The sequence below is a fragment of the Fukomys damarensis genome, unplaced genomic scaffold, assembly GCF_012274545.1.
Source record: "Fukomys damarensis isolate Sample0158 unplaced genomic scaffold, DMR_v1.0_HiC HiC_scaffold_14, whole genome shotgun sequence".
Taxonomy (NCBI): domain Eukaryota; kingdom Metazoa; phylum Chordata; class Mammalia; order Rodentia; family Bathyergidae; genus Fukomys; species Fukomys damarensis.
Window position 1 is genome coordinate 11,389,693 of NW_022900926.1, and position 27,796 is coordinate 11,417,488.

Genomic DNA, 27,796 nt, shown 5'->3' on the forward strand with positions numbered 1-27,796 from the left:
CTTCCCTTTAAAGAGAATCCAGAACCCTTAACGATGGTTCCATTTAGACATGAACACAATAACGACATGCGCTTGAGAATCCATATAGAAGAAAATAACGTATTGATTCCACATATTTTAACATTTTCCATAATAAAGTTTATATAAGCACTTTTGAACAGACATTAAAGGGTTCTAACACTGATGATGACAAGTTTTCAGATTCACAATGAGTTGAAAGATTCCAACTTACTGTTTCAACCATGAAAAACCAAAGACTGAAAACAAAAGACAGTTTAGGTGTTTCTCATGTAAAATTTTCATACAAAGCATTTATAGCTTTGTTTTGCCTTTACAACTGGTTGAAAAAAGTATCTGAAACTTCTGTAAATACAGATAATATCTGACATGGAAAAGATAGAAACTGGCTAGTGTAATGGTTTAGTGATAAAGTATATGTTAAGCATGCACAAGGACCTGGATTCAATCCTCAGCACCAAAAAAAGGAAAAGGACAAAAGAAAAAATGACTACACCTTTATATCCTATTGTTGAAACTGTATAGGTTCCAAACAAAGCCAAGACTAAGCTAATAGTAATTTTCTGTGGGATAAAAATACCATACTATGCAAACCTACACTGGAAGAATAAAACGTTCTTTTGCCTACATATCTTGAGGACTGGATCTTATCTCCATAAGCAAAGAGGGATAAAAAATTATACCATGCAAAAAAAAGAAAGCAAATTAATTATACATGAATAATTGCACTGCTAACAATATTTGTACTTTCTCTCCTAAATAGTTCAAAGCCCCAGGAAAGACATCCCACTCTTCATTCCCCCAAAGTTGAGTTAAAATAAAGCCTAGGTAAAAAAAATAGCTAGCATCTTCTGTCAGTGAGAATGCTGTGGTGGCCATCCACACCCATCCTTATCTTATTCTTTGCCTTACTGCCCTTTTTCCCTCTCCTGACTTCAGCCATCCCTTCTCCACAGCCAAGCCTTGGGACTTGTCATCACACAATTCTCTACTTCATTAGACTTCAGCATTCCATTTTCAGGTGCAATCATAGAGTAACGTGGAGAAAGGGAGACAAGCACTCGTTGGTACCAGCTGTGTTGACAACAGACAGAGGGAACAGTCAACTCCCAGAGTTCAGGGCAAGAATGGTGGTGGTGAAACACAAAGAAAACCTCATAGGGTAGGATACTTAGGGTGGCTCTTAAGGAAAAATACGCATTCAGATAGCAAAGAAATGGGAAAGACATTCCAAATGTAAAGAACACTATGCAAGCAGATGCAGTATGTACCAGCAAGACTGACTCCAGTAGAGTAATTTGGTCTGTATTAAATACAGATAGTATGAGAGAACTGAGAAGTGTGCTCAACTGCACTAAGGTTACATGACCAAGAACTGTGTAAGCCACACTCAGGGAATAAGACTGCACCCATTAAACAGGTTCTAAGCCAGTCAGTACAATATCAGATAGAATCAAAGGTGCCTAGGACCCAGCAGTTAGTCCAGGTACAAAGCAAATAAATTAGTCAAAACAAGAGATGTCAGAGGCCCAAACCAAAGCATAATCTGTGGACAAAGAGAAAAGGAGAAGGGTGTTAGCAGGTAGCAAAGAGATCTTCCTGAATGACACACAATAGAGGTAAAGTGAGGAGGAATCTAAAACCCAACAAAATAAATGGATGTGAGATTTAGATGTAAGATAGGAACTATACACATATACTTGAAGGTATCAAATTAAAATTTAGTGAATCCTACTATCTAAATATTACTCTTTCTTATGTAAAACTAGTGTTCCAGAAATATCAAACTTCCGTATATCCTGTTTCTACCATCAGCACTTATTACTGTATTCAACATATTTTACAACATACTGATTGGTCTCCCTACTTTACAAAGATTAAGTGCTCCTATGAATCTGTCAATATAGAACCTCAAAAATTAAAGTATCTAATGATAGTCAGATGCCTATCATTCCCTTTTGCAGCTCTGAGAGACAGATGAGAATGATGAAATGTTAACAAGACCACCTTATAATTTATAGCCCTAGAAAAGTGCCTAGTTTATTTAAATGTATTAATAATGCTAAGAAGAGTATTCCAGAGTTCTAATAAGAATACTCACATACTATTCAGCAGGCATGAATACAATATCATTAGTCTAAATGTAGAATTAAAACCGCAAATTAAGTATTAAGGAATTACAACTAAGAAAATTTAATTTACATGTAATTATCATTCTTGGTGCACTGCATTTTATCACTGAAATATATAAATACAAACAATGATGGATGTAGGTAAATAACAAAATTCACACTTAAGCTACCCTCTAATGACTGCTTGTGTTCTGCTGACTGATTTCAATGCAAGATGTCTGGACAGTAATTCCTTTCACGTGACCAGGTGCTTTGGCAATCTTCAGACACAGTGGTCCCATGAGACTGTCCACGGCATACAATCTAATAGACTAAAAGGGCTGCCTCATAGGGTGCAGGACCCAACGTTTCTTCTTCACTCCTACGTTCAGCATCTTCTCAACCATGCTAATTCCTAAGAGCTGGAAACTGAAGTAGAAGTGAAGAGGGAAAGCCCTTTCCTGACAGTGAGAAAAACCTCAAGGTTAACTCAAATTCTGCCAGAACTGGTTAATATTTACCGTTTATTTAATTTATGAAACCAAGAAGTCCTGAAGTTCCCTAACTTAGCATTAAGCATCAGATCACCCTGATTCTCTTGATTAGTGTCTCAGGAACTCCTGGAGTGGAAACAATAACACACTCCTGATGCTGGCAGGTCACTTTGAATTGAGCTCCTCTGCTCTCCCCTCAACCCAACATCAGGGCAAGAGCACCTTCACTTCACACAGCTGCTGTCATCTGTACATTCTTTCCTGGGCCTTCAAATAAGTACACATGGGTGCCCTTATGACAACCCTTAAAACACACCTCCTTAATACTCAGCATACAGATAACTGCACACCTGCATGTAGAAAGCATGAGTGAATTTGATCACCATCCATACTCACCACCAAAAGCCAGGAGTCAGTCATGATTAAGAATCTTTTTTTAATTTTAGCAGCACAACGGTTTAAATCTTGGGCCTTACACATGCTAGGCAAGTATTCTACCACTGAGCTATACCCCCAGCCCTTTTTATTTTAAGACAGGGTCTCACTAAATTGCCCAGGCTGCACACAAACTTGTTAATCTTTCTGCCTCCTCTATCCTAGTAGCTACAATTACAGGCATGCACCAACTCACTCACTGGGTAATACATTTTTAAAAATATGTTGTACTTACTCTTTGCCAGAATATCAATTTTCCCACCACTGAAAATCTTCTACATTAATGTATGTGTGTGCGCATACACACACACACACACACACATACACACATTCTTGAACTGACTCCACTAGGAATTCAAGAGCTAAAATTTTAATATAATTTTAAATCAGTCCTTTTAATCTGAAATAATGAACATGTACGATGTTCTATCTGCTCATAATACAAATGGAAAGTAAACATAATATGCATACACACACAACTGTGCATGTGCACGCACAAACGCACACACCCGCAGAAGTTAAATGGTTCTCTCACACAAGAAAATTTTAAAATGTTTACCAAGTTTCTATGATAAGTAAAAATTTGTCATAATAAACACATAGATATTTTAAGGCTAAGTATACTGAGATAAACTGGTTAAGAAAAAATACAAAATTTTCTAAAGACACGAATAAAGCTTGTATCACTTACTTTCTGCTCAGGGCTTTCCTGAAACAAAAGCCCAAAGTAGTCCTTTTCCAAGAGATTGAGGTGTTCACATACTTTCTCAAATAACACTTGTCCCTTAGCACGTTTCTGGAGCAAAGAGAAAGAGAAAATCTTTTATTTTTCAAGTACTAAAGATTCCACCAGTAGTAGAGATTTATGAACATGATATAAAATACATGATTCATTATAAATAAATATATTTGCTAATTTTAACAATATAAAGTGAAATTTTTTCACTTTAGTCTTCCCATCCCTCACACACAAAGCATGAATTCTAAAAAGTATGACCAAAATGATCTCTGCTTTTATGCTATACTATGTAAATATAAAATAACCAAAACATAAAAATGTCGGGAGTTTTTATTTTAATTTTATATGATTGATTGATTGGTATCGGGGATCAAACTTGGGACCTTGAGCTTGTGAGGCAGGTGGCAGAGCCACTGAGCTAAATCCCTGGCCCTATTTATTTTAAAAACAGAACAAAGATATGCTTCCCTCAATACCTAAAAGTAACTTACAAAACATCTACAAAGTATCACTCCCCTAGGAAAATTTTTTAACCTGTTATTATTCAATGTAACCTACATACTTTATTTTCATCAACACTAAGGTTTGATTTTTTTATTTCACAATTATTTGTAGAACACAAGTTGTTTTTATTTTCAATCTATGCTTCTATTTACAATTTTCTACAGTACAATGTGGTATTCACCCTTTAGGATAAATTTTTTTTTAATACAAGATAATGGAACTGGGACAATAAATCAACTATCTCTAAAGATTCAATATATTTTGCCATGAGTAGATTTCTTTTCTTACTTTAAGAAGCTGCTGTCAACAGAAATATAAAAGCCCCCAACAGCCACAGAAGAGAAGCTTGTTGTCTAATCAAGGGCAAAACATCATCAAAGTGGTGACTCACTTCCACCTAAGACGCACACTCCTGGGACATCCCAGATCAGATACATGGCACTTCCCAGATGCTTACATACAAGCTGCCACCAGACTATTACAAGTAGTGAAAAACCAACATACTATTGGATTGTTTCATTAACAAAATCAAATCAAAATGTATACTTTTCAATTCACACAGTATATAAAATTAATGTTCCCCACACACATTTCTTAAGGAGGAAAATCTAGTACTTTTAAGCCTTTTATGTTTCTATAACAGAATTACATCAAATAGTTAAAAAACAAAAATCTGCAGAGTTATCATGTAATAGCAACGTACTATACACATCACTATAGACTCACAGGAATTAATATTCAATTAAAGTAACAAGTATGTTTACAATAGTTGTATGCTTATCTGTCTAAATATTTACAGTATATAAATGGAGCATAATGGCTAAGAGTACTGGACTCTATAGGTCTAATGTCAAAGTTCTAAACATATCTACTTACAAGTTACCCAAGGCAAGACATCTAATTCTCATTTGCTTTGTTTTACACATGTATGAAATGGGTATAAATAGAATGTATCACAAGAGGTGTGGCAAGTACTAAATGATTTCTAAGATATAACAACTAGTTATGTTATTTGAAACTAGGATAAAAAGAATAAGGTAACTGTCTATAAATACACACCTCAGTTCAAAGAGAAAACACACTGCAACACTGGCTTAAGTTAGCATTTCATTAATAAATCATACCTCCTCAATGGTTTTCATTTTTAAAATAGAACCATGCTCTCTTGAACAGAATTTCTCTAAGAGACCAAGAGGAAGACATTCACAAAGCTCATGCCCACAAGTTGATAAAGATACATTGGGCAGTGCAGCAGGCACAGCGCAGGACTGATGCACACCCAGTTCCTCCATCATGCACTGCTTTGTGGGCATCTTCCATTCCTCGACAAATGTGCCAGTGGTAAACTCACTTCATTTCCTCATCTGTAAAAAGGGATAACAGCTAGCAAATAACTCACTGTGATATCAAATTCACCCAATGGGAAAGGACTTGTCAGAGCAGGTCTATCAATCATGGCTGAGTTCTGCTCCCAACTGCTCTTTCACTAGCACACACTAAAACATCTTCTAGATGCTCAGGCAGCTCCTCTACTCTCCTCCCCTTCTGTCTCCCGGTGTCAGGCATACTAAAGACAGGTCCTAACTGCCTCAGTCCTGGCTGACTTATTACTTAAGTTTCCTTTTAGAGTTTGGATCAGAGATGTCCCCCAAAGGCTTACAATAGTAGGCTTGGTCCCCGTGAGCAATGTTCAAAGTGGAGCTTTCACGAAGTCACTGAATCATGACGGTTCAGACCTCCTCAGTGAATTAATCCACTGATAAGAGTCATAATCTGATGGCACTACTGAGAAGAGGGAGAAACATTAGGAGATGAGGCCTACGTGGCGGAAGTAAGTTCTTAGGGGTAAGGCCCTGAAAGGTTTTATCTTGTCCCCAGCTCTCCTTCCTCTCCTCTCCTCTTCCCTACCCTTCTCCCTTGCCTCAGGTCCCCAAACAGAGGAGCCAGCCAGGCATGAATGGAAGCCTCTAAAGTTGTCAAAAGCCGGAACAAAACTTTCCTTCTTTAAAGCCGATTTCTCCAGGTATTTTGTCACAGCAATGGAAAGGTGACTAACGTGTTTGTTTGGCATTTCTACCTTCTGTGAACTCAAAGTCTGGGAGGAAAGACAAAAATCAAGGAGGCACATCTTGAGATGTGTGTACAAAGTGCAGCAGAAATATTAACACTGGAATCAGTAACTGTGTCTCAGAAAATTACGATTTTACCAAGAACATGGCATCTGAGGTAAATCTTGAAGAAGGAAATGACTTTTTAACAAGGAGACATTTAAGAGAACTTACTTTTCATTTAGGATGGTTGCAGACACTGGCAGAGTTGACTTCTACTCCAAAGACACTGGAGGGTTCAGAAAGATGCAAAAAGGAAACCACCCTTGAACAAACCATGTGAGAAGACTGCTGGTTACACTGCCCCACCCACAGGTGACTGTGAGACTTAAGTCAAGAGGCTAATATACATGTGTGACCCAGCATCCAATAGATATTACTTTCAACATTCTAGTAGGGAAATAGTGATAAAGCAGACACACATGATCTCAGGACATTTATACTCACCTGGAAGAGACAGAAAACAGACTGGAAACAACCAAACAAAATAGCCTTATGTATCTACCACTCTGGATGACTAGGTTCCTGGTCCGACTGGTCTGAAGAAAACTGACCAGAAGCCTACAAGACAACCTGATACAAGAGCTCTGCTCAATGACAATGTCTTCCTCTAAGGCTAAGGATTACCAGATACAATCACATCTTCCCTCAGGAGTTTAAATATACCCTAGAGAGAGACACACACACACACACAGAGAGAGAGAGAGAGAGAGAGAAAAAGAGACACACACACACACACACACACACACCAGGCTCTGTTTGTCCAAGTGCATTCTGTTAAGTCTCACTGGCCCCATGAAATGTTCACATCTATACACCACTATAGGGAGTAGAACAAGGGAAATTCTGTTTACTGACACAAATACTAAATGTCAAGATTCCTATTTGCCTAATAAATACCCTAAGAGGTTCTGCTATGAACATTTTATTTATAGCATTTGATCTAATTTTTCCAAAAGTATTTGCCTAATGAGTGCACTGCATTTTTAATACAGCATTTAATAATATATTCCAAAACAGAATTAACCATGGTTCAGATCACACAAGAAATAAGGTAGAGAAGAACTGTCAAATTCTGGCCCTCAGGCAACCGAGGAGACTGGTATTCATGGTATCTGTTTGATTAAAAAGTACCAAAGGAAAATTCAGTCTAAACTGGTCCAAGACAAGATGTGCCTAGCTGCTTACAGAAATGAACAATTCCACAGATGAAATACCAAAAAACAGAATCAAAACGCAAAACAGTAAGTAAACCAGCCACAATTATCAAGACTTAGACACAATATCAGAATCAGATGTTCAATAATCCTTAGGAATTAAAGAATTCTTAAGTAGAGAACATAAAATAAGTATGTTTTATCTGTTTGAAGATACAAATAAGTACTTTAAAATATTAAGGAAAAAGTGAGCATCAAGAGCTTATTTTTAAAAGAATCAAATAAAACATCTACAAATAAAAAATTATACTAAATTATAATCCAAACAGAAAATCAGTAAACTAGAAGACAGAACTCAATACACTATCCAGAATGCAGCAAAGACAGAAGGAAAATGTCAAGGAACCTCACAGACATGGAGGGTATAGCAAGGAGGTTTCCAGATGTTTCATCAGACTCCTTGATGGGGGTAATGTAGAGAATACAAGAGAGACAATGTTCGAAGATATAATGCTAATACTACATGCCTTCAAATGAAGGGATTCCATGGCTCCCTAGAAAGATAATTAAAAACAACATTCATTCATCTATATTTGTTTTCTTCCACTAATTATTTATACTCAGTAATACTCAAAAGGCCAGGCGCAGTGGAGGCTAAGACAGGAGAACTGCCATTAATTCAAGGCCAGTGTGGGCTATAGAGTGAGTTCAAGGCCAGCCTACACTACAACACAAGACCTTGACTCAAAAAAAAAAAAAACACAAAAATAAAACACTCAAAAGTCTCCAACATATAGAAAAAGCCTCTGACAAAAATCTCTGAAAATAATAGATATAAAAAAAACACTGGAACAAGAGGGAAAAAAACATGAGCAAGGGAAGAAAGTTGTATAAGAAAAAGCAACAAAGAAACCTATAATGGATGTTTATGGAGGTTAATACAAAAAAGGCAAACAAAATAGCATATTTCTTCTTATCATGTAAAGAAAATCAGATTCTTAAGAGATGTATTATGTGCCACATACTTACGTCCCAAATTGTTACAAACCTGCTCAGGTGTGCTCTGGCAGTTACACCAAGCAGAGGCTCAACACTTCTTTTGTTTTTTCTTTTTGCCTTCACACTGCTTACAACACATTCCACATGATAATTATCATTTGAGGGAGAAGGAACCAAGACACAAGTCACAAAGGCAGTCCACAGAAAGGATTCTTCCTGCCCTCCTGGATTCCACTACGCATCACTTTTCCTGAGAATCAGTGATTCTCATCACACTAGCACTTCAAGAATAATCAATTTACGGTGGACCTTGAGTTATGACCAGACTGACATATGAACAACTTAGGTTATGACTGGAATTTTAGTTTTAACTTATGACCAAAGTCTTGAGTTAAGACCCAAATGCTGGCTGTTTGAGATTCCAGATGGCCTCGGATACAGATTAACCCTTAAAGAGCTCTGGAAGGAACACGACAACATCCTCTCCTGTGCGGGGTTGAGAAATCCTGGGTCAGGGTCTCTCTAGGGACCCTGAGATTGGCCTGTGCACAGGAGGGAGACTGTGAAGAAGCTGTGCAGAGGAGCCTGAGTCTTCAATGGAGCAAGCTGAGTTACAACCAGCCCTCAGGAATGAACTGAGTTTGTAAGTCAAGTGTCCACTGCAGTGGGTGTGACCTCTAGCCCTACCTCTCAATGAGCACAGATAAATTATTCCTTAATGCCTTAGTTTTTTCTCTTTAAAATAAAAATACGCATCACACGATGGTAATGGGGGATGAGAAAATTCAATGAAAGATATTCAAAGAGCCAAACGTCTGACACATTACATAGGTTCATTAAAGGGTGATGAAATAAATCATGGGCCTTTTTAGAGCTGCTTTAAAAATAACTAGCATTAAATGTGATTTAAAAGCTTCAGTGATTTAATCTAACCTCCTTGATTCACAAATTAGAAAACTAAAGAGTTTAAATAATCTAATTTTTCACTTTGATTTTCTGAATTTTTTACACAATTAAATTCTTACTTGTGATATCTACAAATATTTATACTGCTATCCAGAAAGGTCATTTTTCTTTTATTATCATTGTTTTGTTTTCCTAGAAACAACTTGACTTCTGTTGCACAAAAGGACAGCAAACACATTTGCTAACCAAGCAAAATACACAGATATTTGGCTTTATAACTTGCACCAAAGATACCAGTATGCACTGCGGGTTCATCAGCTCTCATACCAACTGGAGGATACTGCCCTACTGACTTACGAAGCTACTTCTTCAACTTGTTTATTTCTACTTTATTTCCAAATGTAAAAGCTTTCAGATAAATCTCCAATTCTCCTTTCCTTTGATGCTTATGCCAATCTCACAGTATTTCACTTTTTTCCTTTAAGACTTTATATTTCATGTCTCTGACACACTTACATTCTACTCTTTTGATATTTATTACTTTTGGAGGTTGAGTTCTTTAAGAAAAACTGTATCTTACCTCAACACTTCTCACAAAAGAACTTCAATGAGTAATCAGCTCACTAGTAGGCCAAAAGATTATCTGTTGGACAGAATGGCTCAGTGCCCCTAATACCAGCCAAAACGTTGGCACAGTCTAGAATTCAGGTTTCTGGCTCCCAGTCAGAACAACTTCCTTGATCCTGGTTCATAAACTACCAACTCACAGATATTCAAGGAATTAAACCAAACACACACTGCTAACTACATTCTGGGAGATGACCAAGCATAGACCTTTATTTTCAGAATTCTACATTGTTCATTAACTCTTCCTTGGTAAATTAGAGCATTTCCAAATACCTTGGGGAACGAGAGGAATGACAAAAGCAGAAAAACTAATTTGTCCCTTTTCTCCTATGAGCAGGCCATGCCAACGTTTATGCAGAAGGGGCTTGGGACTTCTCATCCTACACATTCCTTCACCGAGACATTAGTTTCAATGTTATTTATTCTTACTATCTGAAGCAAGCCTTTGCTTTGTATCTGCTCTTACAGCAGAACCTCATAAAATACAAACTATCAATCTCTGTTCTAATAATGCAGCACTGAGTTTATTAAACAATGAAAAACTATATAATTATCAAACTAGCCAAATATATTTCAAAATGAAATCTTATTTTCTGTATTAAATGCTAACAAGCTTAGCAGTCTTTCCCCTCAGTCTCTCCCTAACCCAAATGATAACAATTGACCAGAGATACAAAAATCAATGAGTTAGAAAAAAAATTTTTAAGGTCCTTTCATAGCTTCTCCAGGTATCCGATTTTTTTAGACTGCATAACACACTACAGACATCCAAAGAACAGACAATTTGGATGGGTTTTTAATGTTTTATTCAAAGACTGGCAGGCTAGCTTTTGGGAGCTTACTTTTAAAAAGAAAAGAGGCAAAAAAATAAATAAATAAAAATAAAAACCCACACATCTACAGCAAAGCCAGCTAAAGAAAGGCTGGCTGGAATCTGAGACGCTGAGCAAAGTCCCCCATGCCTATGGTGTTATTTGTGGCATTCATTACTGAGGCCAAAATATGACATTTCTGGAGGCTTCTCAACGTGGAGGAATTTGAGCAACTGCTTACCCAGCAAACTGCAGTGCCACATGTCACTGGCGTTTTCTAAAACACCATCGCTATCTCTGTGTAGGTCCACCACACTGCAGTTATTGTGTGCTGAGGAGCCAGGGATGGGAAATGCACAATGCAATCCATACATTAGAATCCCGAGCTAGGCATTGTGCTCTAGCTGTAAACTTCACTGTGCAAATACAAAAGGCCAAGTAAAGAGGTACACTCAGAGCAAGCACAACAGACATATTGTCATGGTGGGGCGGAGGAAATAAAAACCATACACATTGGGAAAAAGAATGTCTCAAATAGGCTAATGCCACAATTTACCAGATAAATTCTTTCCTACCATCTGTATCAGCTACCAACACACCTCTGGTCCTAAAGTTCAGACAACCCCAGCAAAAAGAAATACTAGCCAGAGATTCTGTGATGTACACTCAAAGCCCAAGTCCAGGAGTCAACCACAGCAAAGGAAAATTTGGGAGTAAAGTCTCCCTGATCATTAACAGAATTTAAGTTTGAAAATGCTTTTATATTCAAAAAAAGATAAATGTGTATAAAATATATAAAATAAATGAACATGTACATGCAGATATCTAAAGAAATACCTATCAGGCCTGGGATTTATTAGCTCAGTGATGTTGCTACCTGCCTTGCAAGCTCAAGTGCTGAGTTCAATCGCTGGGGAAAGAAAGAGAAGAGAGGAGAGAGGAGAGAGAAAAGAAGAGACAGAAGAGAGAGAGAGTGTGGGGGAGAAGGGAGGAAGAGAGGAAGAAAGAGAGAGGCAGGAAGGCAGAAAGAAAGACAGGCAGACCTATTTATACACATATACACAACCACAAATAATATTTAAAGCACTTTTAGGTTTATAGCAAAATCAATCAGAAAATACAGACTTTACCATATACCCACTGCCCCCCCATACACAAAGCCTTCCCATTAGCAACATCCCCACAGAGTGGTGCAACTGCTGAACCTACAAGGATGCATCACTATTATCCCAAATTGATTATTTTACACTAGGGTTCCCTTTTGGGGTGTACACTGCATGGTTTGGACAAATGTCTGGTGACATACACATGCTAGTACTGCCGTAGAGAGTAGCTTTCTGGTCCTAAAAATCCTCTGTACCTCTATTTTAGAAGTATAACCAATATTGTAACCAAGTGTGGTGGTGCACGCCTATAATCCTAGCACTTGGGAGGCTGAGGCAGGAGGATGGCTGTGAGTTAGAGGCCAGGCTAGGCTACATAGTGAGTTCCAGGTCAGCCTGAACTACATAGCGAGACACTGTCTCAAAAAAAACAAAAAAAAGTTTTAATATAACCAAGATTTTGATCATGAAGCACACCTGGTAACAAGATCAGCAAAAAGAACCCTACCCCAGGGAAGGACTATCTGCCCTTGCACATCAAATGCACAGCTGTAGCTCCCTGGCTGCTGAGACAACATCAATGGAGTGCACTGACTTTTCATCCCTTCCAGACACACAGATGGGAAAGCTGGGGTATAAGGAAATGCAGCAACTGTTCAACTTTTCATTTATATTCCTCATTAAAACAACAGATTAACACAGCCCAGGAAAATAACTTACCTCATCATCCTTAACGACACTGTATCTGAGTCTACTTTGATAACTAAATCATCAAATGGGAAGACAGCAGACATCTATAAATCCCAATGGCAGCTTTTATCATAGGCCAGGCCTGATGAAACTATTCTTACTGCAACTAGCATGGAGCGTTCAAACTAATTTTTAACAACTGACCAAGGTGGAAGTCAAGCTGTAATGAAGAATAATCTAAATCACTTAAACATTTTACTTTATTATGGTTGTGAAGCAAAAGTAGACAGTTTCCATCACAAAGGGTCTTAGTGGTCTTACCAACCAGTGTTTCCTTATCCCTTCCACCTGAATTTCTGATTCTCGTATGACCACTGAGGAGGAGAGCAGCTAGGTGACTCTTCAAGGTCTTGCTTGACCTAAACACACATACTCATAGATTAATCTGTTTTAGCTGTGTGGCAGCAAAGAATAACATGGGGATCTGGGAGCAGGAATATCAGGAAGTGTCAGTGTGAACACACTGTGAGGCTGGCCTCCCAAAATGGCTGCCTTCCTCATAAGCACCCACCTGACCAAAAGATGCCCAATCCAGCCCTCCTACTCCCTCCCAACTACCCTTTTCATTACTCTTGGCTTCATTAGTGAAATTCTGCCACTTAAAAGTGAACAAGTATCTTCTTTTAAAATGCCGATATCTTTGAAAGAAGTGTGGGTTAACGTTCACACATTAAAGTCATTCATTCAAATTGCTGATCCCTCATTACTTAGCTGCTTATCCTGCTAGATTTAAGAAACTAAGAATTTTGGTTCTACAGGGGAGAAAGTAAGCAGAAAGCATAAAATATTTTTGTATTATCATACTACAAAGGAGAAACTGGAAATCATCATGGAAGTAGGAATAAGAAAGTATAAGTGGGAAAAGCACAAAGAAACAGGAAACAAAAACACTACAGGTATCTTCAACCTATAGGCTACATTAAAACCTTTTTGTATAACCTGGAATTTCCGCCTGCATTTTACTATTTCATCCTTTTTGAATGAAAATGTAACAGGCCAAGTGTTGCAGGGTTTTCCAGAACACATTCTTCAAAGCCCAGGAGTTCCTTTCTCCTCGGGAAGATTATCACACCAACTCTGGCCTGTAATTACTTGGCACTGCTGTGATTTTATATTATCTTTTTGAGTCATAATACTTTATCAATTTTACTTTCATATAGATATATGGAGAATGCTGTTTAATCTGTATAGCACATCTCTATAAGTAAAACCCATAAACAATTTTTTTAAAAATCTACACATTTGGGCCAGGGACTGAGCTCAGTGGTTCCACTGCCTGCCTCACAAGCGCAAGGACCAGAGTTCGATCCCAGTACAAAAAAAAAAAACAGTTCCACACATTTCAACTTCTCTCAGCACAGGGGGAAACCAAATAAATATTTGGTGATGAAATTATTTCTAAACACATAAAGTATATTTAAATTGATACTACTGAGACCAAATTCATAAAATACTGTGAATATATGCATTCCTTAATATTCCAAGTACTTAAATTTTTTATTATCGCCAAGTGAGATCAGGAACCTAGTTATTAGAATGAATTTTAAGAAATGAAAATTCATGTTCTTTCCATCTTTTTTTTTTTCTATTATTCACCTTGAACAGCAGGACAGGGTCTTCCAAATCTGTAAAAGAGCATAATCTGTTTGAAAAGACAGAGAAAGTAGCTATAGCTATTACATAATCAACAGGAGGTCTTCAACTTCTAGCCAGAGAAACACATCAAACTTTTTAAGTATCTTTTAAAAAAATTGCTAAGCACCATTTTGCATTAAAACATAGTTAGGAAACCATAAGTAGCAAACTTCTGGAGGCCAGCACATTCTCTGTAAGCTATGTGCCTAGAATGAATTGTGACATTTGATTCATACAGGCTTTCTGTTTCAGAAGAAAACTTATCACAGCATTCCTACTCGATTCACTTCAAAATGTTGCTGACAGACATAAGAAGGGACATATCAGCGAAGATAACAAATAGATCATGGTGACCCTCAGTAGTTTTCATCTCTGTGCACAAAACCAGGCTTCCCCTCCAGCAGGCAGGTGAAGGTGGCATCTTCACAAGTGAAGTTCACAGTACTGAGGGCCAATTCCCCTAGTAAGGAGAATGATTATTTCGTCTTGAGACTTGCCTCTTCACAGTGAGTCATAAAAAACCTAATTTTCTAACACAGTTTAGAGTATTTATGTAATTCCATTCCATTCCATTCCAAAGTTTACTTAAATATTAAAATAGAAGTGACAGGTCATTTATCAATGTTTTAATCATTTAGCCATCTGCATGAAGAAATTATTACCTAAGTAATCCAGTACTTTTATAAGCTAATATGTTTTTGTTTTGGTTTTGGTACCGGGAATTGATACAAGCTAATATGTTACCCTGCATTTAATGTCTATCAGATCCAAAAGTCAGTATAATAGTTACATAGTAATGTTATAAATACTACTGGTAAGTTCTGTCCGTGTTTTTACTGGGTGACAGAGGGCACACCGCCTTCTGAACAAGGATTGGATGAGAGAATGGCAGCTCCAGCTCCAGCACTGGTGAATACATTAAATATCATTCACAGGCAGAGGCAGGATTCTTAAATCCCTGTCCCTTTTTTCGGCTGGAGGACTGAGGTGAAGGGATGGGAGAACTATACGCAGAATTTTCTAACAGCTGGAAAATCAAAATTCTGTCAGTAATGTCTATAATGTACTCAGAAAAACAGAGGGCCACAGTAGGGAAAAAGAGACTACACAAAACAGTAATGTAGAATGGCTCAGAATTCACTGAGTTTACTAAAAGATATTTTGTGGGTTTTGTTGGATGCGAGAGTAATTACTTTACACCTCTTCATCTGATAAACTTTGACACAGACTTGAAATTTTTTAATGCCTACATATTTAACAGGCTGAGAAAAATATGTCTAAGTAGATTTTAAAGTATGCATTTTATTCTGAAATTGACTTTTCCCAACATATCTTTCTTTAACATTCCCTACCCTTGAAGTAATTTTCTCATTCCAAAACAGAAAAAACAATCCAAAGATCTAGTTACTGTTCTACTAATGGTTAGAGTGAAAACTTATTAAGTAGCAAATTACCAAGGAGCTAGCATACTTGACAGACAGATGAGAAAGAGAAAGGGCACCACCTTTAAAATTATGTCAAGGTGGCTGCTCATGTAAGTTACTTACAAATGTCAAGTTAAATGCTTTCAAAACGCCATCAATACAAGGGCAAACAAGATAATCCTCCTATTCCGAAACCAAGTGAAGAAATGGGAAAGAAAGCACAGGGTAGAATTTCACAAATGCTTACAAATGAAAATTATATCTTTCTTTAATCTGTTGAAGAGAAGACATCATTACAGAAAAAGGAACAAGGAAAAGGCTATTATTTATCTTCTCTTTCAGCCTAGCACACATCCCACCAGAAAGCCATCTGGCCTAATGGCTACTCCAACTCAGCAGCAGAACTCTTAGCTTTTGGAAGTATAAGTTTGCCTTCAGGTTGTGAACATCAAAGGGCCAAGACAGATACCATATTCACTTCTGCACAGCTCTCATGGGTAGTTTCATAGCCTTCTGTAGAAACATAATAAATGCTCTTCATTTATTTAAGGCCTTGAAGTATTTCTGTAGGAAGTTAACCTGCAATCAAGGGCAATGAAGGAAGAAGTAGAAACCGTGAGAGGAGGGGCTGATCATATATACCTGTATCTGATCTCTTTTTCAATTAGATAGGATAGGATGGAAGAGCAATCAGGAACATTAATAAGCAAATGCTATCACATCTTAGGAAAAAATGGTAAGAAACATAAATATGCAAGAAAGTAGAGAGAAATAAAAATTACTTTTCTATGACAAGCACTTTAAGCAAAGTCCTACATGAATGCCCTGGAGGATAAAGAATACTCTTCTTGTTGGACTAACACCAATCCAGGTGAAGAAAAAAATATAAGCATGAGAAAAATCGAACAGTATCAGAAGTTAGCTGTTGTCCAATACAACTTACCACAGGCCAGTATATGAGTAATTACCAAACTAATGGCACAAATTCAGAGGAAGAAAAATACATTCTACAAACCAGACATTAAAAACTAGAGAGGAATCATATGGGTGGGAAAAGAAAAATACAGAGATTACTTAATCAGAAACTTTAAAGGAGGATGGACAATCCAGGATGTGCCTGATCAGAACACCAATTATGGCACTAAGGGGAAGCACAGAAAATCAGTGCTGTATGAGATCAAAAGAGAGCCTGAGGTCAGCCCTAAACAGTAGAGGGCCCAGGTCAGCCCTGGACAGTAGGGGGCCCATTTCTGCTGCTACTGAAAGCTCTTTATCTTCACATTGGACTAAAATATTCTACCACTCATGTGGCACAGCAGCTTTTTCCCTCTTAAAAAAATGAGACACTAGGTAGAACTACCATCTTAAATCCCTTTTTTAAACTAAAAGGGTAGAGTTAGGAAGAGACATTCCACCTGGACCTATGCCCCTTAAATTTTAAACTGCACACAGTATATGCCAGTTAAATTATTTTCAGTCCCTATACCATATATAAATCTGTCACAGTTTATGAGGCTGTATAGAGTCACAACTTCTATAACCTCTGGAAGGATTATGGGCATAGTTGAAATTATTGCACTAGTAAACACAGAAAGGACCAATACTATAATCTAAAAGACAAACCTTGGAAAGTGAAAGCAGACGTAAACAATCAAACAAATAAATAAAACCCACTAGGAAACAATGATACAGAATTGGGTTCCTGAGAACACAACTCGACACAAAGGCAGCAAGAATACCTTGACACTTTCTAATAAATACATTTATCACCAGAACAATGACAGAACAAAGACAGCCTACATTCTGAGAGCCTTATTCATAACTAGGGAAAAAATGGTTCTGACATTCCTGTGTAAGCAAAACAATGCCCTCAATTCTCAGACAAAATCAACATGTGGGAATAACTTTCACATGCCAGAGGAAAATGTGAGCAGCTCAAACTCAGAATGCACATTGACTCACGCTTCCAAAGGCTCAAAAAGTTTCACGCTTATTGTCAGACTTTAAAGAATAAAAAACAAAAAATATATATAAATACTTAAGAGACTTATCAGCTATAGTAAAACCAGCTCAGTCCTAGAAATAGTGGAAGCAAATAATTTCATTCTTATTCTGTGATCTGAGAATAAAAGAAAAGACAGGAAGTGACTTCCTCAGTACATACAAAGAGTCAAAGGAAAAGTAAACATAGATCTCCTAACTGTGTAACTATGGCTTCAACTAACCATTACTGTATTTTTCCTTAGAGGAAAGGGTCCCACTATTTTAACATACCAGGTGTGTGAATGACTTTAGCAGCAGTTACCATAAGAGTCCAATTGCCAAACCCTAAAGCCAGCATGCAAAATCCAGGAGACTCCCTAAAACTCCTCACAATTAAATCTGGTACCAAAGATTTTGCCATGTATCTATCACTCAGATAGCACAGTGAGATTAAAGCTGACACATCAAAGGCAGGAATATAAAGTTCCTTCATTAAAAATTATAATAATCCTCAAGGTAAAGTATGTTCAATTTACTAATAGATGATAAACCAGTGTAATACCCAAACTGCAGTTTTCATTGATAACAGTGAAAAAATACTTAACACAAAGATTTGAAAGAAATACAAAACACAGACTCCTTCAACAGTTGCCTTGATCTACCTAACTCCTGAGGTTTGACAGCAGAAAAGTACAGGCTCAAATGATCCACAGGAGGAAGAAAAAATGTCAAAACAGGAAGCCATCAAAAGTAAGGGAAAGTCAGGCATAAGAGGACATGCTTGTAATCCCAGCTACTCAGAAAGCTGAAGCAGGAGGATCTCTTGCACTCAAGAGTTCAAAGCTAGCCTGAACAACAAAACAAGAATCCATCTCAAAGAAAGGCAGGTGATAAGGGAAGAAAAGCTGCAAATGGATCCTGTAGAGCACTATATATGTGAATATAACAAATAATGTAACAATATATGTTAATATACTATCTTATCTAAATAGGATAATTTGGAAAACACAGGTGTTATTAGGGCAACAAACAAAAATACCTCCAAGAATTATGTTTCCTCATTTTAAAAAAATTATTCAAACTGGGCGTGGTGGCACACACACTTGTAATCCCAGCACTTGGGAGGCTAAAGTAGGAGGATCGATTTGAGTTCGAGACTACCCTGGGCTACACAGTGAGTTCCAGGTCAGTCTCAACTATGTAGTGAGACCCTGTCTCAAAAAACAAACAAACAAAAATTATTCAGTTAATACAGCAACATTTACAATGAATGTGCTTTAAAGGAGTTCTTTTGTTGACAACAGCACTGACAGGTACATAAACAGGAAACTGCCTAACTTTCCCAACGCTTCATCACATCATTAAAACCATCATTTATCAAGACCACTGATAATGCAATCTAACAATGTATTGCATAAAAAATCCCCATTAAAATACTGCAGCTAGGGGCCAGGGATTTGGCTCAGTGGTTCTATTGCCTGCCTTGCAAGCACAAGGGCCTGAGTTCAATCCCTGACACACACACACACACACACACACACACACACACACACACACAACACACAAAAAACTGCAGCTATTTAGCTATCTCACATGTCCAAATCTTAGTGGCATCTTGGCCTTGCTAAGTTTCATGACCTCCAGTCCATTACTCCCAGCTCCTTCTTTCCTGTTAACAGTTTTAATCTTCTTATATGGGCATTTTAGGTTGTCCAGATCCTCACCCTACTCCATAAGGTGCCCATAAATTAGGCCATGCCATCTCATGACTCCCTACAGATATCTAATTGCTTCTTTCCACTACTGTCAGTACCCCAAGTGAAAATTAGTTTCGCTTCAGCAGGCATGCCTAAAAGTGTGACTGAAAATTAAACATATGTTCATATGGAAAGAAAACAATAACCATGCTTATTTGAAAAGCTAGGAGAAAAAAACAATCATTAGTGACAACAAACAGATGAGAAATCTATTCTCCCAAACAATAAAATGTATTTATTTCCCACACAGTATTTGCCTCCTTGAGTGCTCACAAACTCATTTATAGCCACAGTTTCCCACAATGTACTTCCCCATCTAGTACTCAGACAGTGATTTCTGGTGGAGAGCTACAAAACTGCAGATAAGCAGCATCTATCACCCAATCAGTCTAAGGTTGGCAGTGGAACAAGGAAGCTGAGCGTGCTCAACCCCAACAGCTGTCCTTTGGGCTCCACTCCTGAAGAGGAAATGAGCAGATCTGATGAGAGGCAGACCTAGACAAGGGATACTACCTATGCAGCTAGAGCCAAAATGGGAAGGGAACTTTGATAACAGGGAGATTAATTTCAAAAAGCAAAATAACTTATAATTTCTGCTTTGCTTTGTAATGGAGAGGAAAAATGAGTTGATTCAATACAAAAGCTACACAGTTTATTCATCATTTACTGCCCTCAAAAGTTCATTCTTATAATGGCACATTAATAAACATAAAAATATAGGCATTTATTGGTGAATTAAAGAAGTAACCCAAACTTGGCAGAATATAGTCCTGCATCTCAGTAATCATATGAAATGGCCTACAGTGACCAGTTAACAGAACCTTCAAATGTGATTAAAAAACAAGTCTCTCTCAACAACATAAAGACACAATCTCTACAAGCAATGAAATAGCAAAAGATGGTCCAGACAATGCCTAACCAAAACACAGCTAGTACAATAACATTATTGAATAAAATAAATTTAAGGTACTATATAATATAAATTATCCAAGAACATATAATTCTGAACACAACTGTACCTAATAATACAGCCTCAATTTTAATCACCATAAGTTTACATGAATACCAAGAGAAATTATCAAGTCAACAATTATAGATTTTAACACATATAAATTTAATTATAGTTTAACACTGATAAACTAAAGTTAAACAATGATTTTATTGATAAATGTGACTAATATCTGATAAAGAGGACAGATCTAGAAATACGTATCAACAATGAGATATTATGTTTTTCCAAACTCAAAAAGAACTACTACAAAAACTAACTATAGGGCCAGGGATTTAGCTCAGTGGTTCCACCGCCTGCCTCACAAGCTCAAGATCTTGAGTTCAATCCCCAGTACAAAGAAAAACAAAAAAAAACTGACTATTATGTCTCAAAGTCCTAAATACAACAGAATCTATTATTGAGACCATAGTTTGACCAGACTGAACAAAAGAAAATACTACCCAATACATGCATATGCATGTATATATGTTCACAATGCACACAGACTAAAATTTTTTAATTAAACCTATAAAAAAAAATCCAAGGGCCAAAAAAAAACAACCTAAATAGAATGAGAAAATATGAAGAAGTGAATGGCAACTAAAGGCACAACATTCAAATTTATGCAGTCAATAGAAGGTACTTAAGGGAAAAAATTAGAGCCATAGATGCATTAAACTCATGAAATTGAAAAAAGAACAGAATAATCACAAAGAAAATGTTACAAAATAGAAGATAAACAGAAATAAACAAAAACAAAATCAAGTAGATTTACAATAACTGTTACTTTGAAAAAAATTAAAACAATAAATTTGTAAGAATAATCAAGAAAAAAAAGGCCAGTAATACTAGAAAAGCCTCATGCTAATAAATTTGTCAAGTTGGATGAAATGGACAGTTTGCCCCTAAAGCATGAATTGTTAAAACTGACTCGAGAAAAAGCAGAACTAGATCACAAGTATAAGGCAACTGAATCAATTAATGTAAACCTATCCTCCATCCCTAAAATTCCCTTTAAATGCCCCCACAAGACAGTTTCAAAGGCAAGTTCCACCAAATCTACAAAAAAAACAGATAATCCCTCATTTATTAAAGCTTTTCTAAAAAATCATGAGAGGGAAGCAACTTTATGAGGATAACACAGATAACAAAATCTGATGAAGAGAACTGTTAAAATTAAAGTTAGTATTTGTAAAAATCCTAAATAAAAATAATGCAAAATGAACACAGAATTATCGTGGTCAAATGAATGATATTTACATTAGAAATTCAGATGGCTTCACTTTAGAAAATACTAAAAATTAGTTATGTAAATAACAGAACTAAAAAACATATGACAGCTGAAGCAGAAAATATAGAATTAAATTCACCACCCTTCCTTAAGTCTGAGGAACTAGGAAAGAAACTTCCTTAATCTAAGAAAGAATATCTATTTTCAAAAGTCCTAGGGCAAAACAGTAATAATAATAAAATAGAAATAATAAGCAAATTAGAAAATTAAAATGTAAACATATACTCAGTCTCATCTCTTGTGACGTTCCGTTTTCATGTTCTCAATGATTCCCCACCCTCTTCTTATGAGAGATGCAGACCTGCCCATGGTGTTGTCCTCAACCTTGACCACGTGAGTGGCCTGGTCAATGCAAAGAAAGTTAAAGTGATCCTACCACTTCCGGCCCAGAATGTAGTTCTACTATGCTGCCCCTTTCCTCTATCTTGAGATTTGAATGCCCCAACTAGAGACAACTCTTTCAAGCGGGCATAAAAGTAAAGATGATGTAGAACACAGACACAGTCACAGTCAAACTATCAAAACATACAAGATAACAAATAAACCACTTATTTTAAGTCAAGAGGATTCAGAGGTTCTTTGTTCCTGAAGCATAATCATGTGACAGCGATCCAAAGAGTGCAACTTGGCAAACTGAGATGTTAATTTATACACGTTAAATTAGTAACTCTCACAGGAAGTACTGATGACAATGTGATTGCTAGTAGGAATGTAAACTGGAGTGATTATTTTGCTGGTATCTGGAAAAACTGAGGAAATAAAACTGCAGATTCCCATCAACCTAGCAATTCCTCCTACAGAAATTCACCCTGAAGAAACTCATGCACAAGTAAACAGGGAACCAGAACTATTGTGTCCATAGAAGAACTTTTTTTATTACATATAAAGAAAGTGTCACCTAGTAGGGGAATATACGAATTTAGTCATTTCAGTGAATGCAACATAGTAGCTAAAAAGAATCAAGTAGATTTACACTTAAAAGACCAAGAATGAAAAGATGGAATAAGACTTTAGCTTTATTTTATTAAAAGATAAAAAAGAATTGGGCATGAGACAGGAGGACACCAAGCACAACCTCAGACTGGGCAATGTAGTGACTTAGCAAGACACTGTCTCAAAACATTTGCAGAAAGAGGTGAGAATGCAGCTTAATGCAAAGGCCATCAATTAACTGAAACACAAGGCAAAACGGTAATATCTGATTGAAATCTTTATGCTAGATGAGGTTCAACTGTTTGTTTTTTGGTAGTGCTTAAATTCTTCATGATGTAAAAAAAGATTAGAAAACAAAAATAGGTTTATGCCACAAAGTACATTATTCAGTCTTGTGGTTTAGGGATATAAAGAACTTCAGAGATAAAAGGGGCAGGCATTCTACGTCATCTGAGTAATCCTGTATTTTACAGATGAAGAAAAGTAGGCCCACAGAGGTAGAACGGACTCAAGGTCACCAAACAAGTTACCACGTTGGTCTCAAAGACTGAGAGGAAAGATGAGAGGACATTCATTCAGTCCAACACAATGTAATTAAATCAACTTCACAAAACAACTCGTCCCTCATCCAAGACACAATCAGTGTCTTTCTCCAACTCCCCAGCCTCCTCTAAGTCCCTCCTAAGAAGGGGAGTTCTGCAAAAGGACCAGAGAGGAGTGCTAAGAAGGGCAGAAGGAAAGGTTTATGGTTGCTACAGTCTGGATATGTCCCCTCAACACTCACGGCGAGCCCTAACCCTCTTGTGGCGGTAATAAGAAGAGGCCCCAGGAAGCGAGCAACCCGTGAGGGGAAGGGTGCATTGTCAGGAACAGGACTGGGCCTCCCAGAAGAGGCTGAGGGAGCTGTTTCCTTCTTCACACCCTGAGAGGTCCCAGCATTCACCCCTCCCACCGCATAAGCACAAAGCAAGAAGGCCCCATCCTGACAGCAAAAGCAGCAAGCAGCTCCTCACCAGACACACACCTGCTGACCCTTGATTCTGGACTTGTCTCCAAAGCTGTGAGCGATACATTTCTAGTGTTTGTAAATTACCAAGTCTAAGGTATTTTGCCACAGCTTCAAAAACAAATGAAGAGGATTTTTACTCCTTTTTTGCTACTCCTTTTCTTTAAACAACTGAATTAGAGCAATTACACTTAAGTTCTACGTAGCTAATAAAAAGGCAAAGGCAAGGACCATGAATTATTCATCTTAGTACCCTCAATACCCTGCAATATTATACATATTCAAATACAAAACAAACTTACAGTCCAACTTGATAGACCTGTCTTTCTTTACCGAGATGGATGCTTCCACTGTTTGAGGTATAACTTCTACTTTAAGTAAGAATGCAAGAATTAAGGGGGTATGTTTTTAAGGTTTAACAGAAAACTAAAAACCAGCTCATATTTTAAATGGGAAAGATATGTTCCACATATGGCCAACAAAACTGGTCAGGTGGAGAGATTCGTGGGCACTACAGCTAACTTGCCAAGGCTGGGAGCCTGGCACCTCCCCAACAGCTGTCAAACTCTGGGCAAGTTATTTAATTTCTCTGAGCTTTATATTTTTAACTGTAACAGTGGGAACACCAATAATCATAAACACCTTAAATTGATTCTTATAAGTATTACATGATATAATCCACTCAAAGCACTTCACACAGTTCAGTAAACATTAATTATTACTGTATGTCATGCAAGTAATTTAATGGTGAAAAGCAACAAATTCTAATTGAAACACAAGTATAAGGTACTGGATGCTTTAAAACATTCATTGGCTTCTGTCAGCATCAAAGCAAATTAATTATCTGTTTTACAAATCACAGGTGTTTTTTAATTAAATGAAACTAAATAAATGAGCTAGATGTTAAGTCACTCTCTAAGTCTACCACAGAAATTTCATTATTCTGAAAGGTCAACCTAGAATTACCATTTGTCAACAGTCAAAAGCAATATTCAAATTATTTAATGTTCACTCAGAACAGACACAAACCAGGACGGATGACCAGCAAGTGCACACTGGGAGAACATAACATCACCCCTCATCCCTGCTGCATATCCAAGGGTCAGGAAGCACTGTCTGAAATGGAAATGGGAACCCTCTTCTCTGTTGCTGCCGTTTTAAATGCAAAATTTCAACAAGCTAGCATAGAGGAACTGGGTAAAACAAAAAATTTATATTCATCACGCCATGCCACAAGCAACAGACTGCATGTACCCTGCTTTCATTCCGCACATCAGGCCAGCTCTCCGCTCAGCCGTCTCACCTCCAGGTCACAGCTGTACTCAGTGCCATCCAGGAGGACCACTTTACACTGGATACTTTTGGTCTTCTTGCTTGCTTTCTGAGAGGCATTCTCTGCTTTCAGCTCACTGGTCTGCACTTCCTTGGTCTCCCTTTTTGCTGCTTGTCCTTCTGATTTGTCTTCCTGTATTTCCTTAACTTCTTCCTCTTCTTTCTCCTTCCTCACCTCTTCAGCAGGCTATCAAGGAAAAATGGTGGCAAAGTTAACCAATCTGCAGAAGACAACTCAAAGGAAAATCAGAATTATGACCATTATAACCACTGAAAGCTTAAGATTTTAAAAGACTTGAAAATTATGCTAGTAAGAATATCTCCTCTCATCGTCCTTCTATTGCCAATTTTCTCAATTTTCCAAGTTGTGTCAGCGCTAAATGAATAAAAGATATTATATCCCATAACTACAATTTCAGTATCATCCAAATAGTAGAATTTCAGACTAAAATCTCACACCATGGGGAAAAAAAAACCTATGCTTCACTAGGCAACCAAAAATGCATACAATCTATACTCAATGCGTACTGAATCCTTAAATAAACCAAAGAAACATAAAAAGGCCTCCTTTTTAAAATGAAAGGTCTGAGAGAATCCACTTTACCTTAACAGGAACCCTTAGAACCTTCTCAGTGTGTAGTTTGTATATATAGTGAATTTTTTTCTACAATATTTTTGGAAATGTGTTTTTAGAGGAACGATAGCACTTCTCCTGAGGCACGTCAACCCAAGGCCTATATTCAGATACATCAGGCCAAAGAAGTTATGTCAATACGGGAAAGCTAGAAATGACCCACACAGACCCTTTTCCTTACGTGGCTGCTCCATTCCCAAACAGTGCTCCCGAACACACCTGAGTCTCGGTGCTGCTGACTGCAGGCTTGTCTTCTTTGACATCCACCTTCACCTCCATGTGTGTCTTCTGGGTTGTTTCTTCAGCATCGCCCTTGGCCTGTCTCTCTTCAAGAAAGGAGTCCTCTCTGTCTAAGACTTGCTCTTCCACAACACCTTGGGGAGGCTCTTCTTTAGCTCCTCCATCTTTGGCGACTATTAAGTTATAGGACTTCTGTTTCTTAAGCCATGGGGGTATGAACCGAGAAATCCCTCTACTCTCAGATGGATCCTTCTCTCGCTTCTGGCGGCTGGGTCTACTTTGGCTTTCAGCTGCAGGAGATGGCTGGGAGCCTTTTTCCTCCTCTTGACTGGACAACTGATCCCGCTGATTTTCTGCTGCCTCTTTAGCTCTCTCCTTGGTTGCACCTGATCCCAAATGGTCAGCGTCCTTCTTCACTTCAGATGCGGAGCCAACTTCAGTAGTCATGGTTACGGCTCACACTGTAACAAAACAAAACCAAGAGATGCTACTTTACCACCTCTCCTATTTAAGTCTAGTGGCAAGAAAAGAGAAGAAGTATGGCAAGGGGGGAAGACGAATGGCAGAGATGAAAGGGAGAAAACAAGTTGAGAAAGAAGGTTCATAAACTCTGAGAAAATGGAGACCAAATCTCTACTGGAATTATGGAACCAAAGCTACCATCACAATAGCATTACATGATTCTACACAGCTAGAACTTAAAAGTGACCAAAACTCAAGAAAGGAGTGATTATAGATAATAACCCCCAAAATCTAATTTTTCAAAGAAAATTACTTTGTACTTGGAGGCCTTTATTTGGTAATAAGACAAGGTTGTCAATATTTGTTTCAAAGTGTACAGTAAAATAAAAATCTACAAAAATGATAAGCATCATACAAATAATTTTTTTTCTTTTTTTTGTTTTTTTTGAGACAGGGTCTCACTATGTACTTGAGACTGACATGGAGCTATGTAGCCCAGACTGGTCTCCAACTCACAGAGATCCTCCTGCTTCAGCCTCCCGAGTGCTGGGATTAAAGGTGGGTGCCACCACGCCCAGCTATACAAATAAATTTTAAATGTTAAGTGCTTAACGGCAAGAAAAATTAAACTTCAAACAAAATGTATTGTTTTGAATGCTAATATTGAATCCTATAATTCACCACCACTATCTCGAGGCAAAAATTAACTTTCTGGGAAAAATAGTCAAACCATAATAGAAACTCCAAAACATTTTGCCCAACTGCACATGTACTTTCCTTTCTATGATGGTAAGAAAATGTCCAAAGGCCCAAATTCAAACCAAATAAAGACATTATGGTGAAAAATACATCTCATGATTGATCTATCACAAGTAATGAAGATAAAATTTAAATTTAAAATATCTAAATTTACACACAGAAAGTGTATCAATACCACCAACACAAAGGAAAACAGGCAGGGCCCCATGGAAACAGTAGATCATGTTTTCTCTTTTCTTGCTCATGATATAAACATTCAAAGCCCTGGCACCATCTTGGCCTACATGTAATAGCACAGCAATGTTCAAAAATGGCACAAACTGAGTGGGTTAAAAAAAAAACTAATGCACATTTCTTTTACAGCAGACCTGAGATATATTTTGCATACTATAAAACTCACCCTTTAAGTATAAAAATGTGGCTTTGAGTACTGTATGTTCACAAGACTGTGCAACCATCACCACTATTTTTAGAACATGTTCATCATTCCAAAACAAATCCTGTAGACTTTAGTAGTCATTCCATTCCTTCCTCTTCTGCCTCTAACAACCAATACTCTCCTTTCAATTTGTATGGATTTAATCTA

The 27,796-nt window shown here is 37.4% G+C and overlaps 1 protein-coding gene across 19 annotated transcripts in view; it reads right to left on the reverse strand.

Moving 5' to 3' along the window:
* Epb41l2 (erythrocyte membrane protein band 4.1 like 2) overlaps positions 1-26,450 on the reverse strand; it is a 99,069-nt gene extending 72,619 nt beyond the window's left edge. For all 19 annotated transcript variants that reach the window (XM_010639141.3, XM_010639140.3, XM_010639138.3 and 16 more), the window contains exons 1-3: positions 25,969-26,450; positions 25,087-25,302; positions 3,750-3,854 (exon numbers count right to left, since the gene is read on the reverse strand). In XM_010639141.3, coding sequence (XP_010637443.1) covers positions 3,750-3,854; positions 25,087-25,302; positions 25,969-26,436 — 789 coding nt within the window. In that variant the 5' untranslated portion in view covers positions 26,437-26,450. The remainder of the gene's footprint in view (positions 1-3,749; positions 3,855-25,086; positions 25,303-25,968) is intronic.
* Between the last annotated feature and the right edge of the window lie 1,346 nt (positions 26,451-27,796).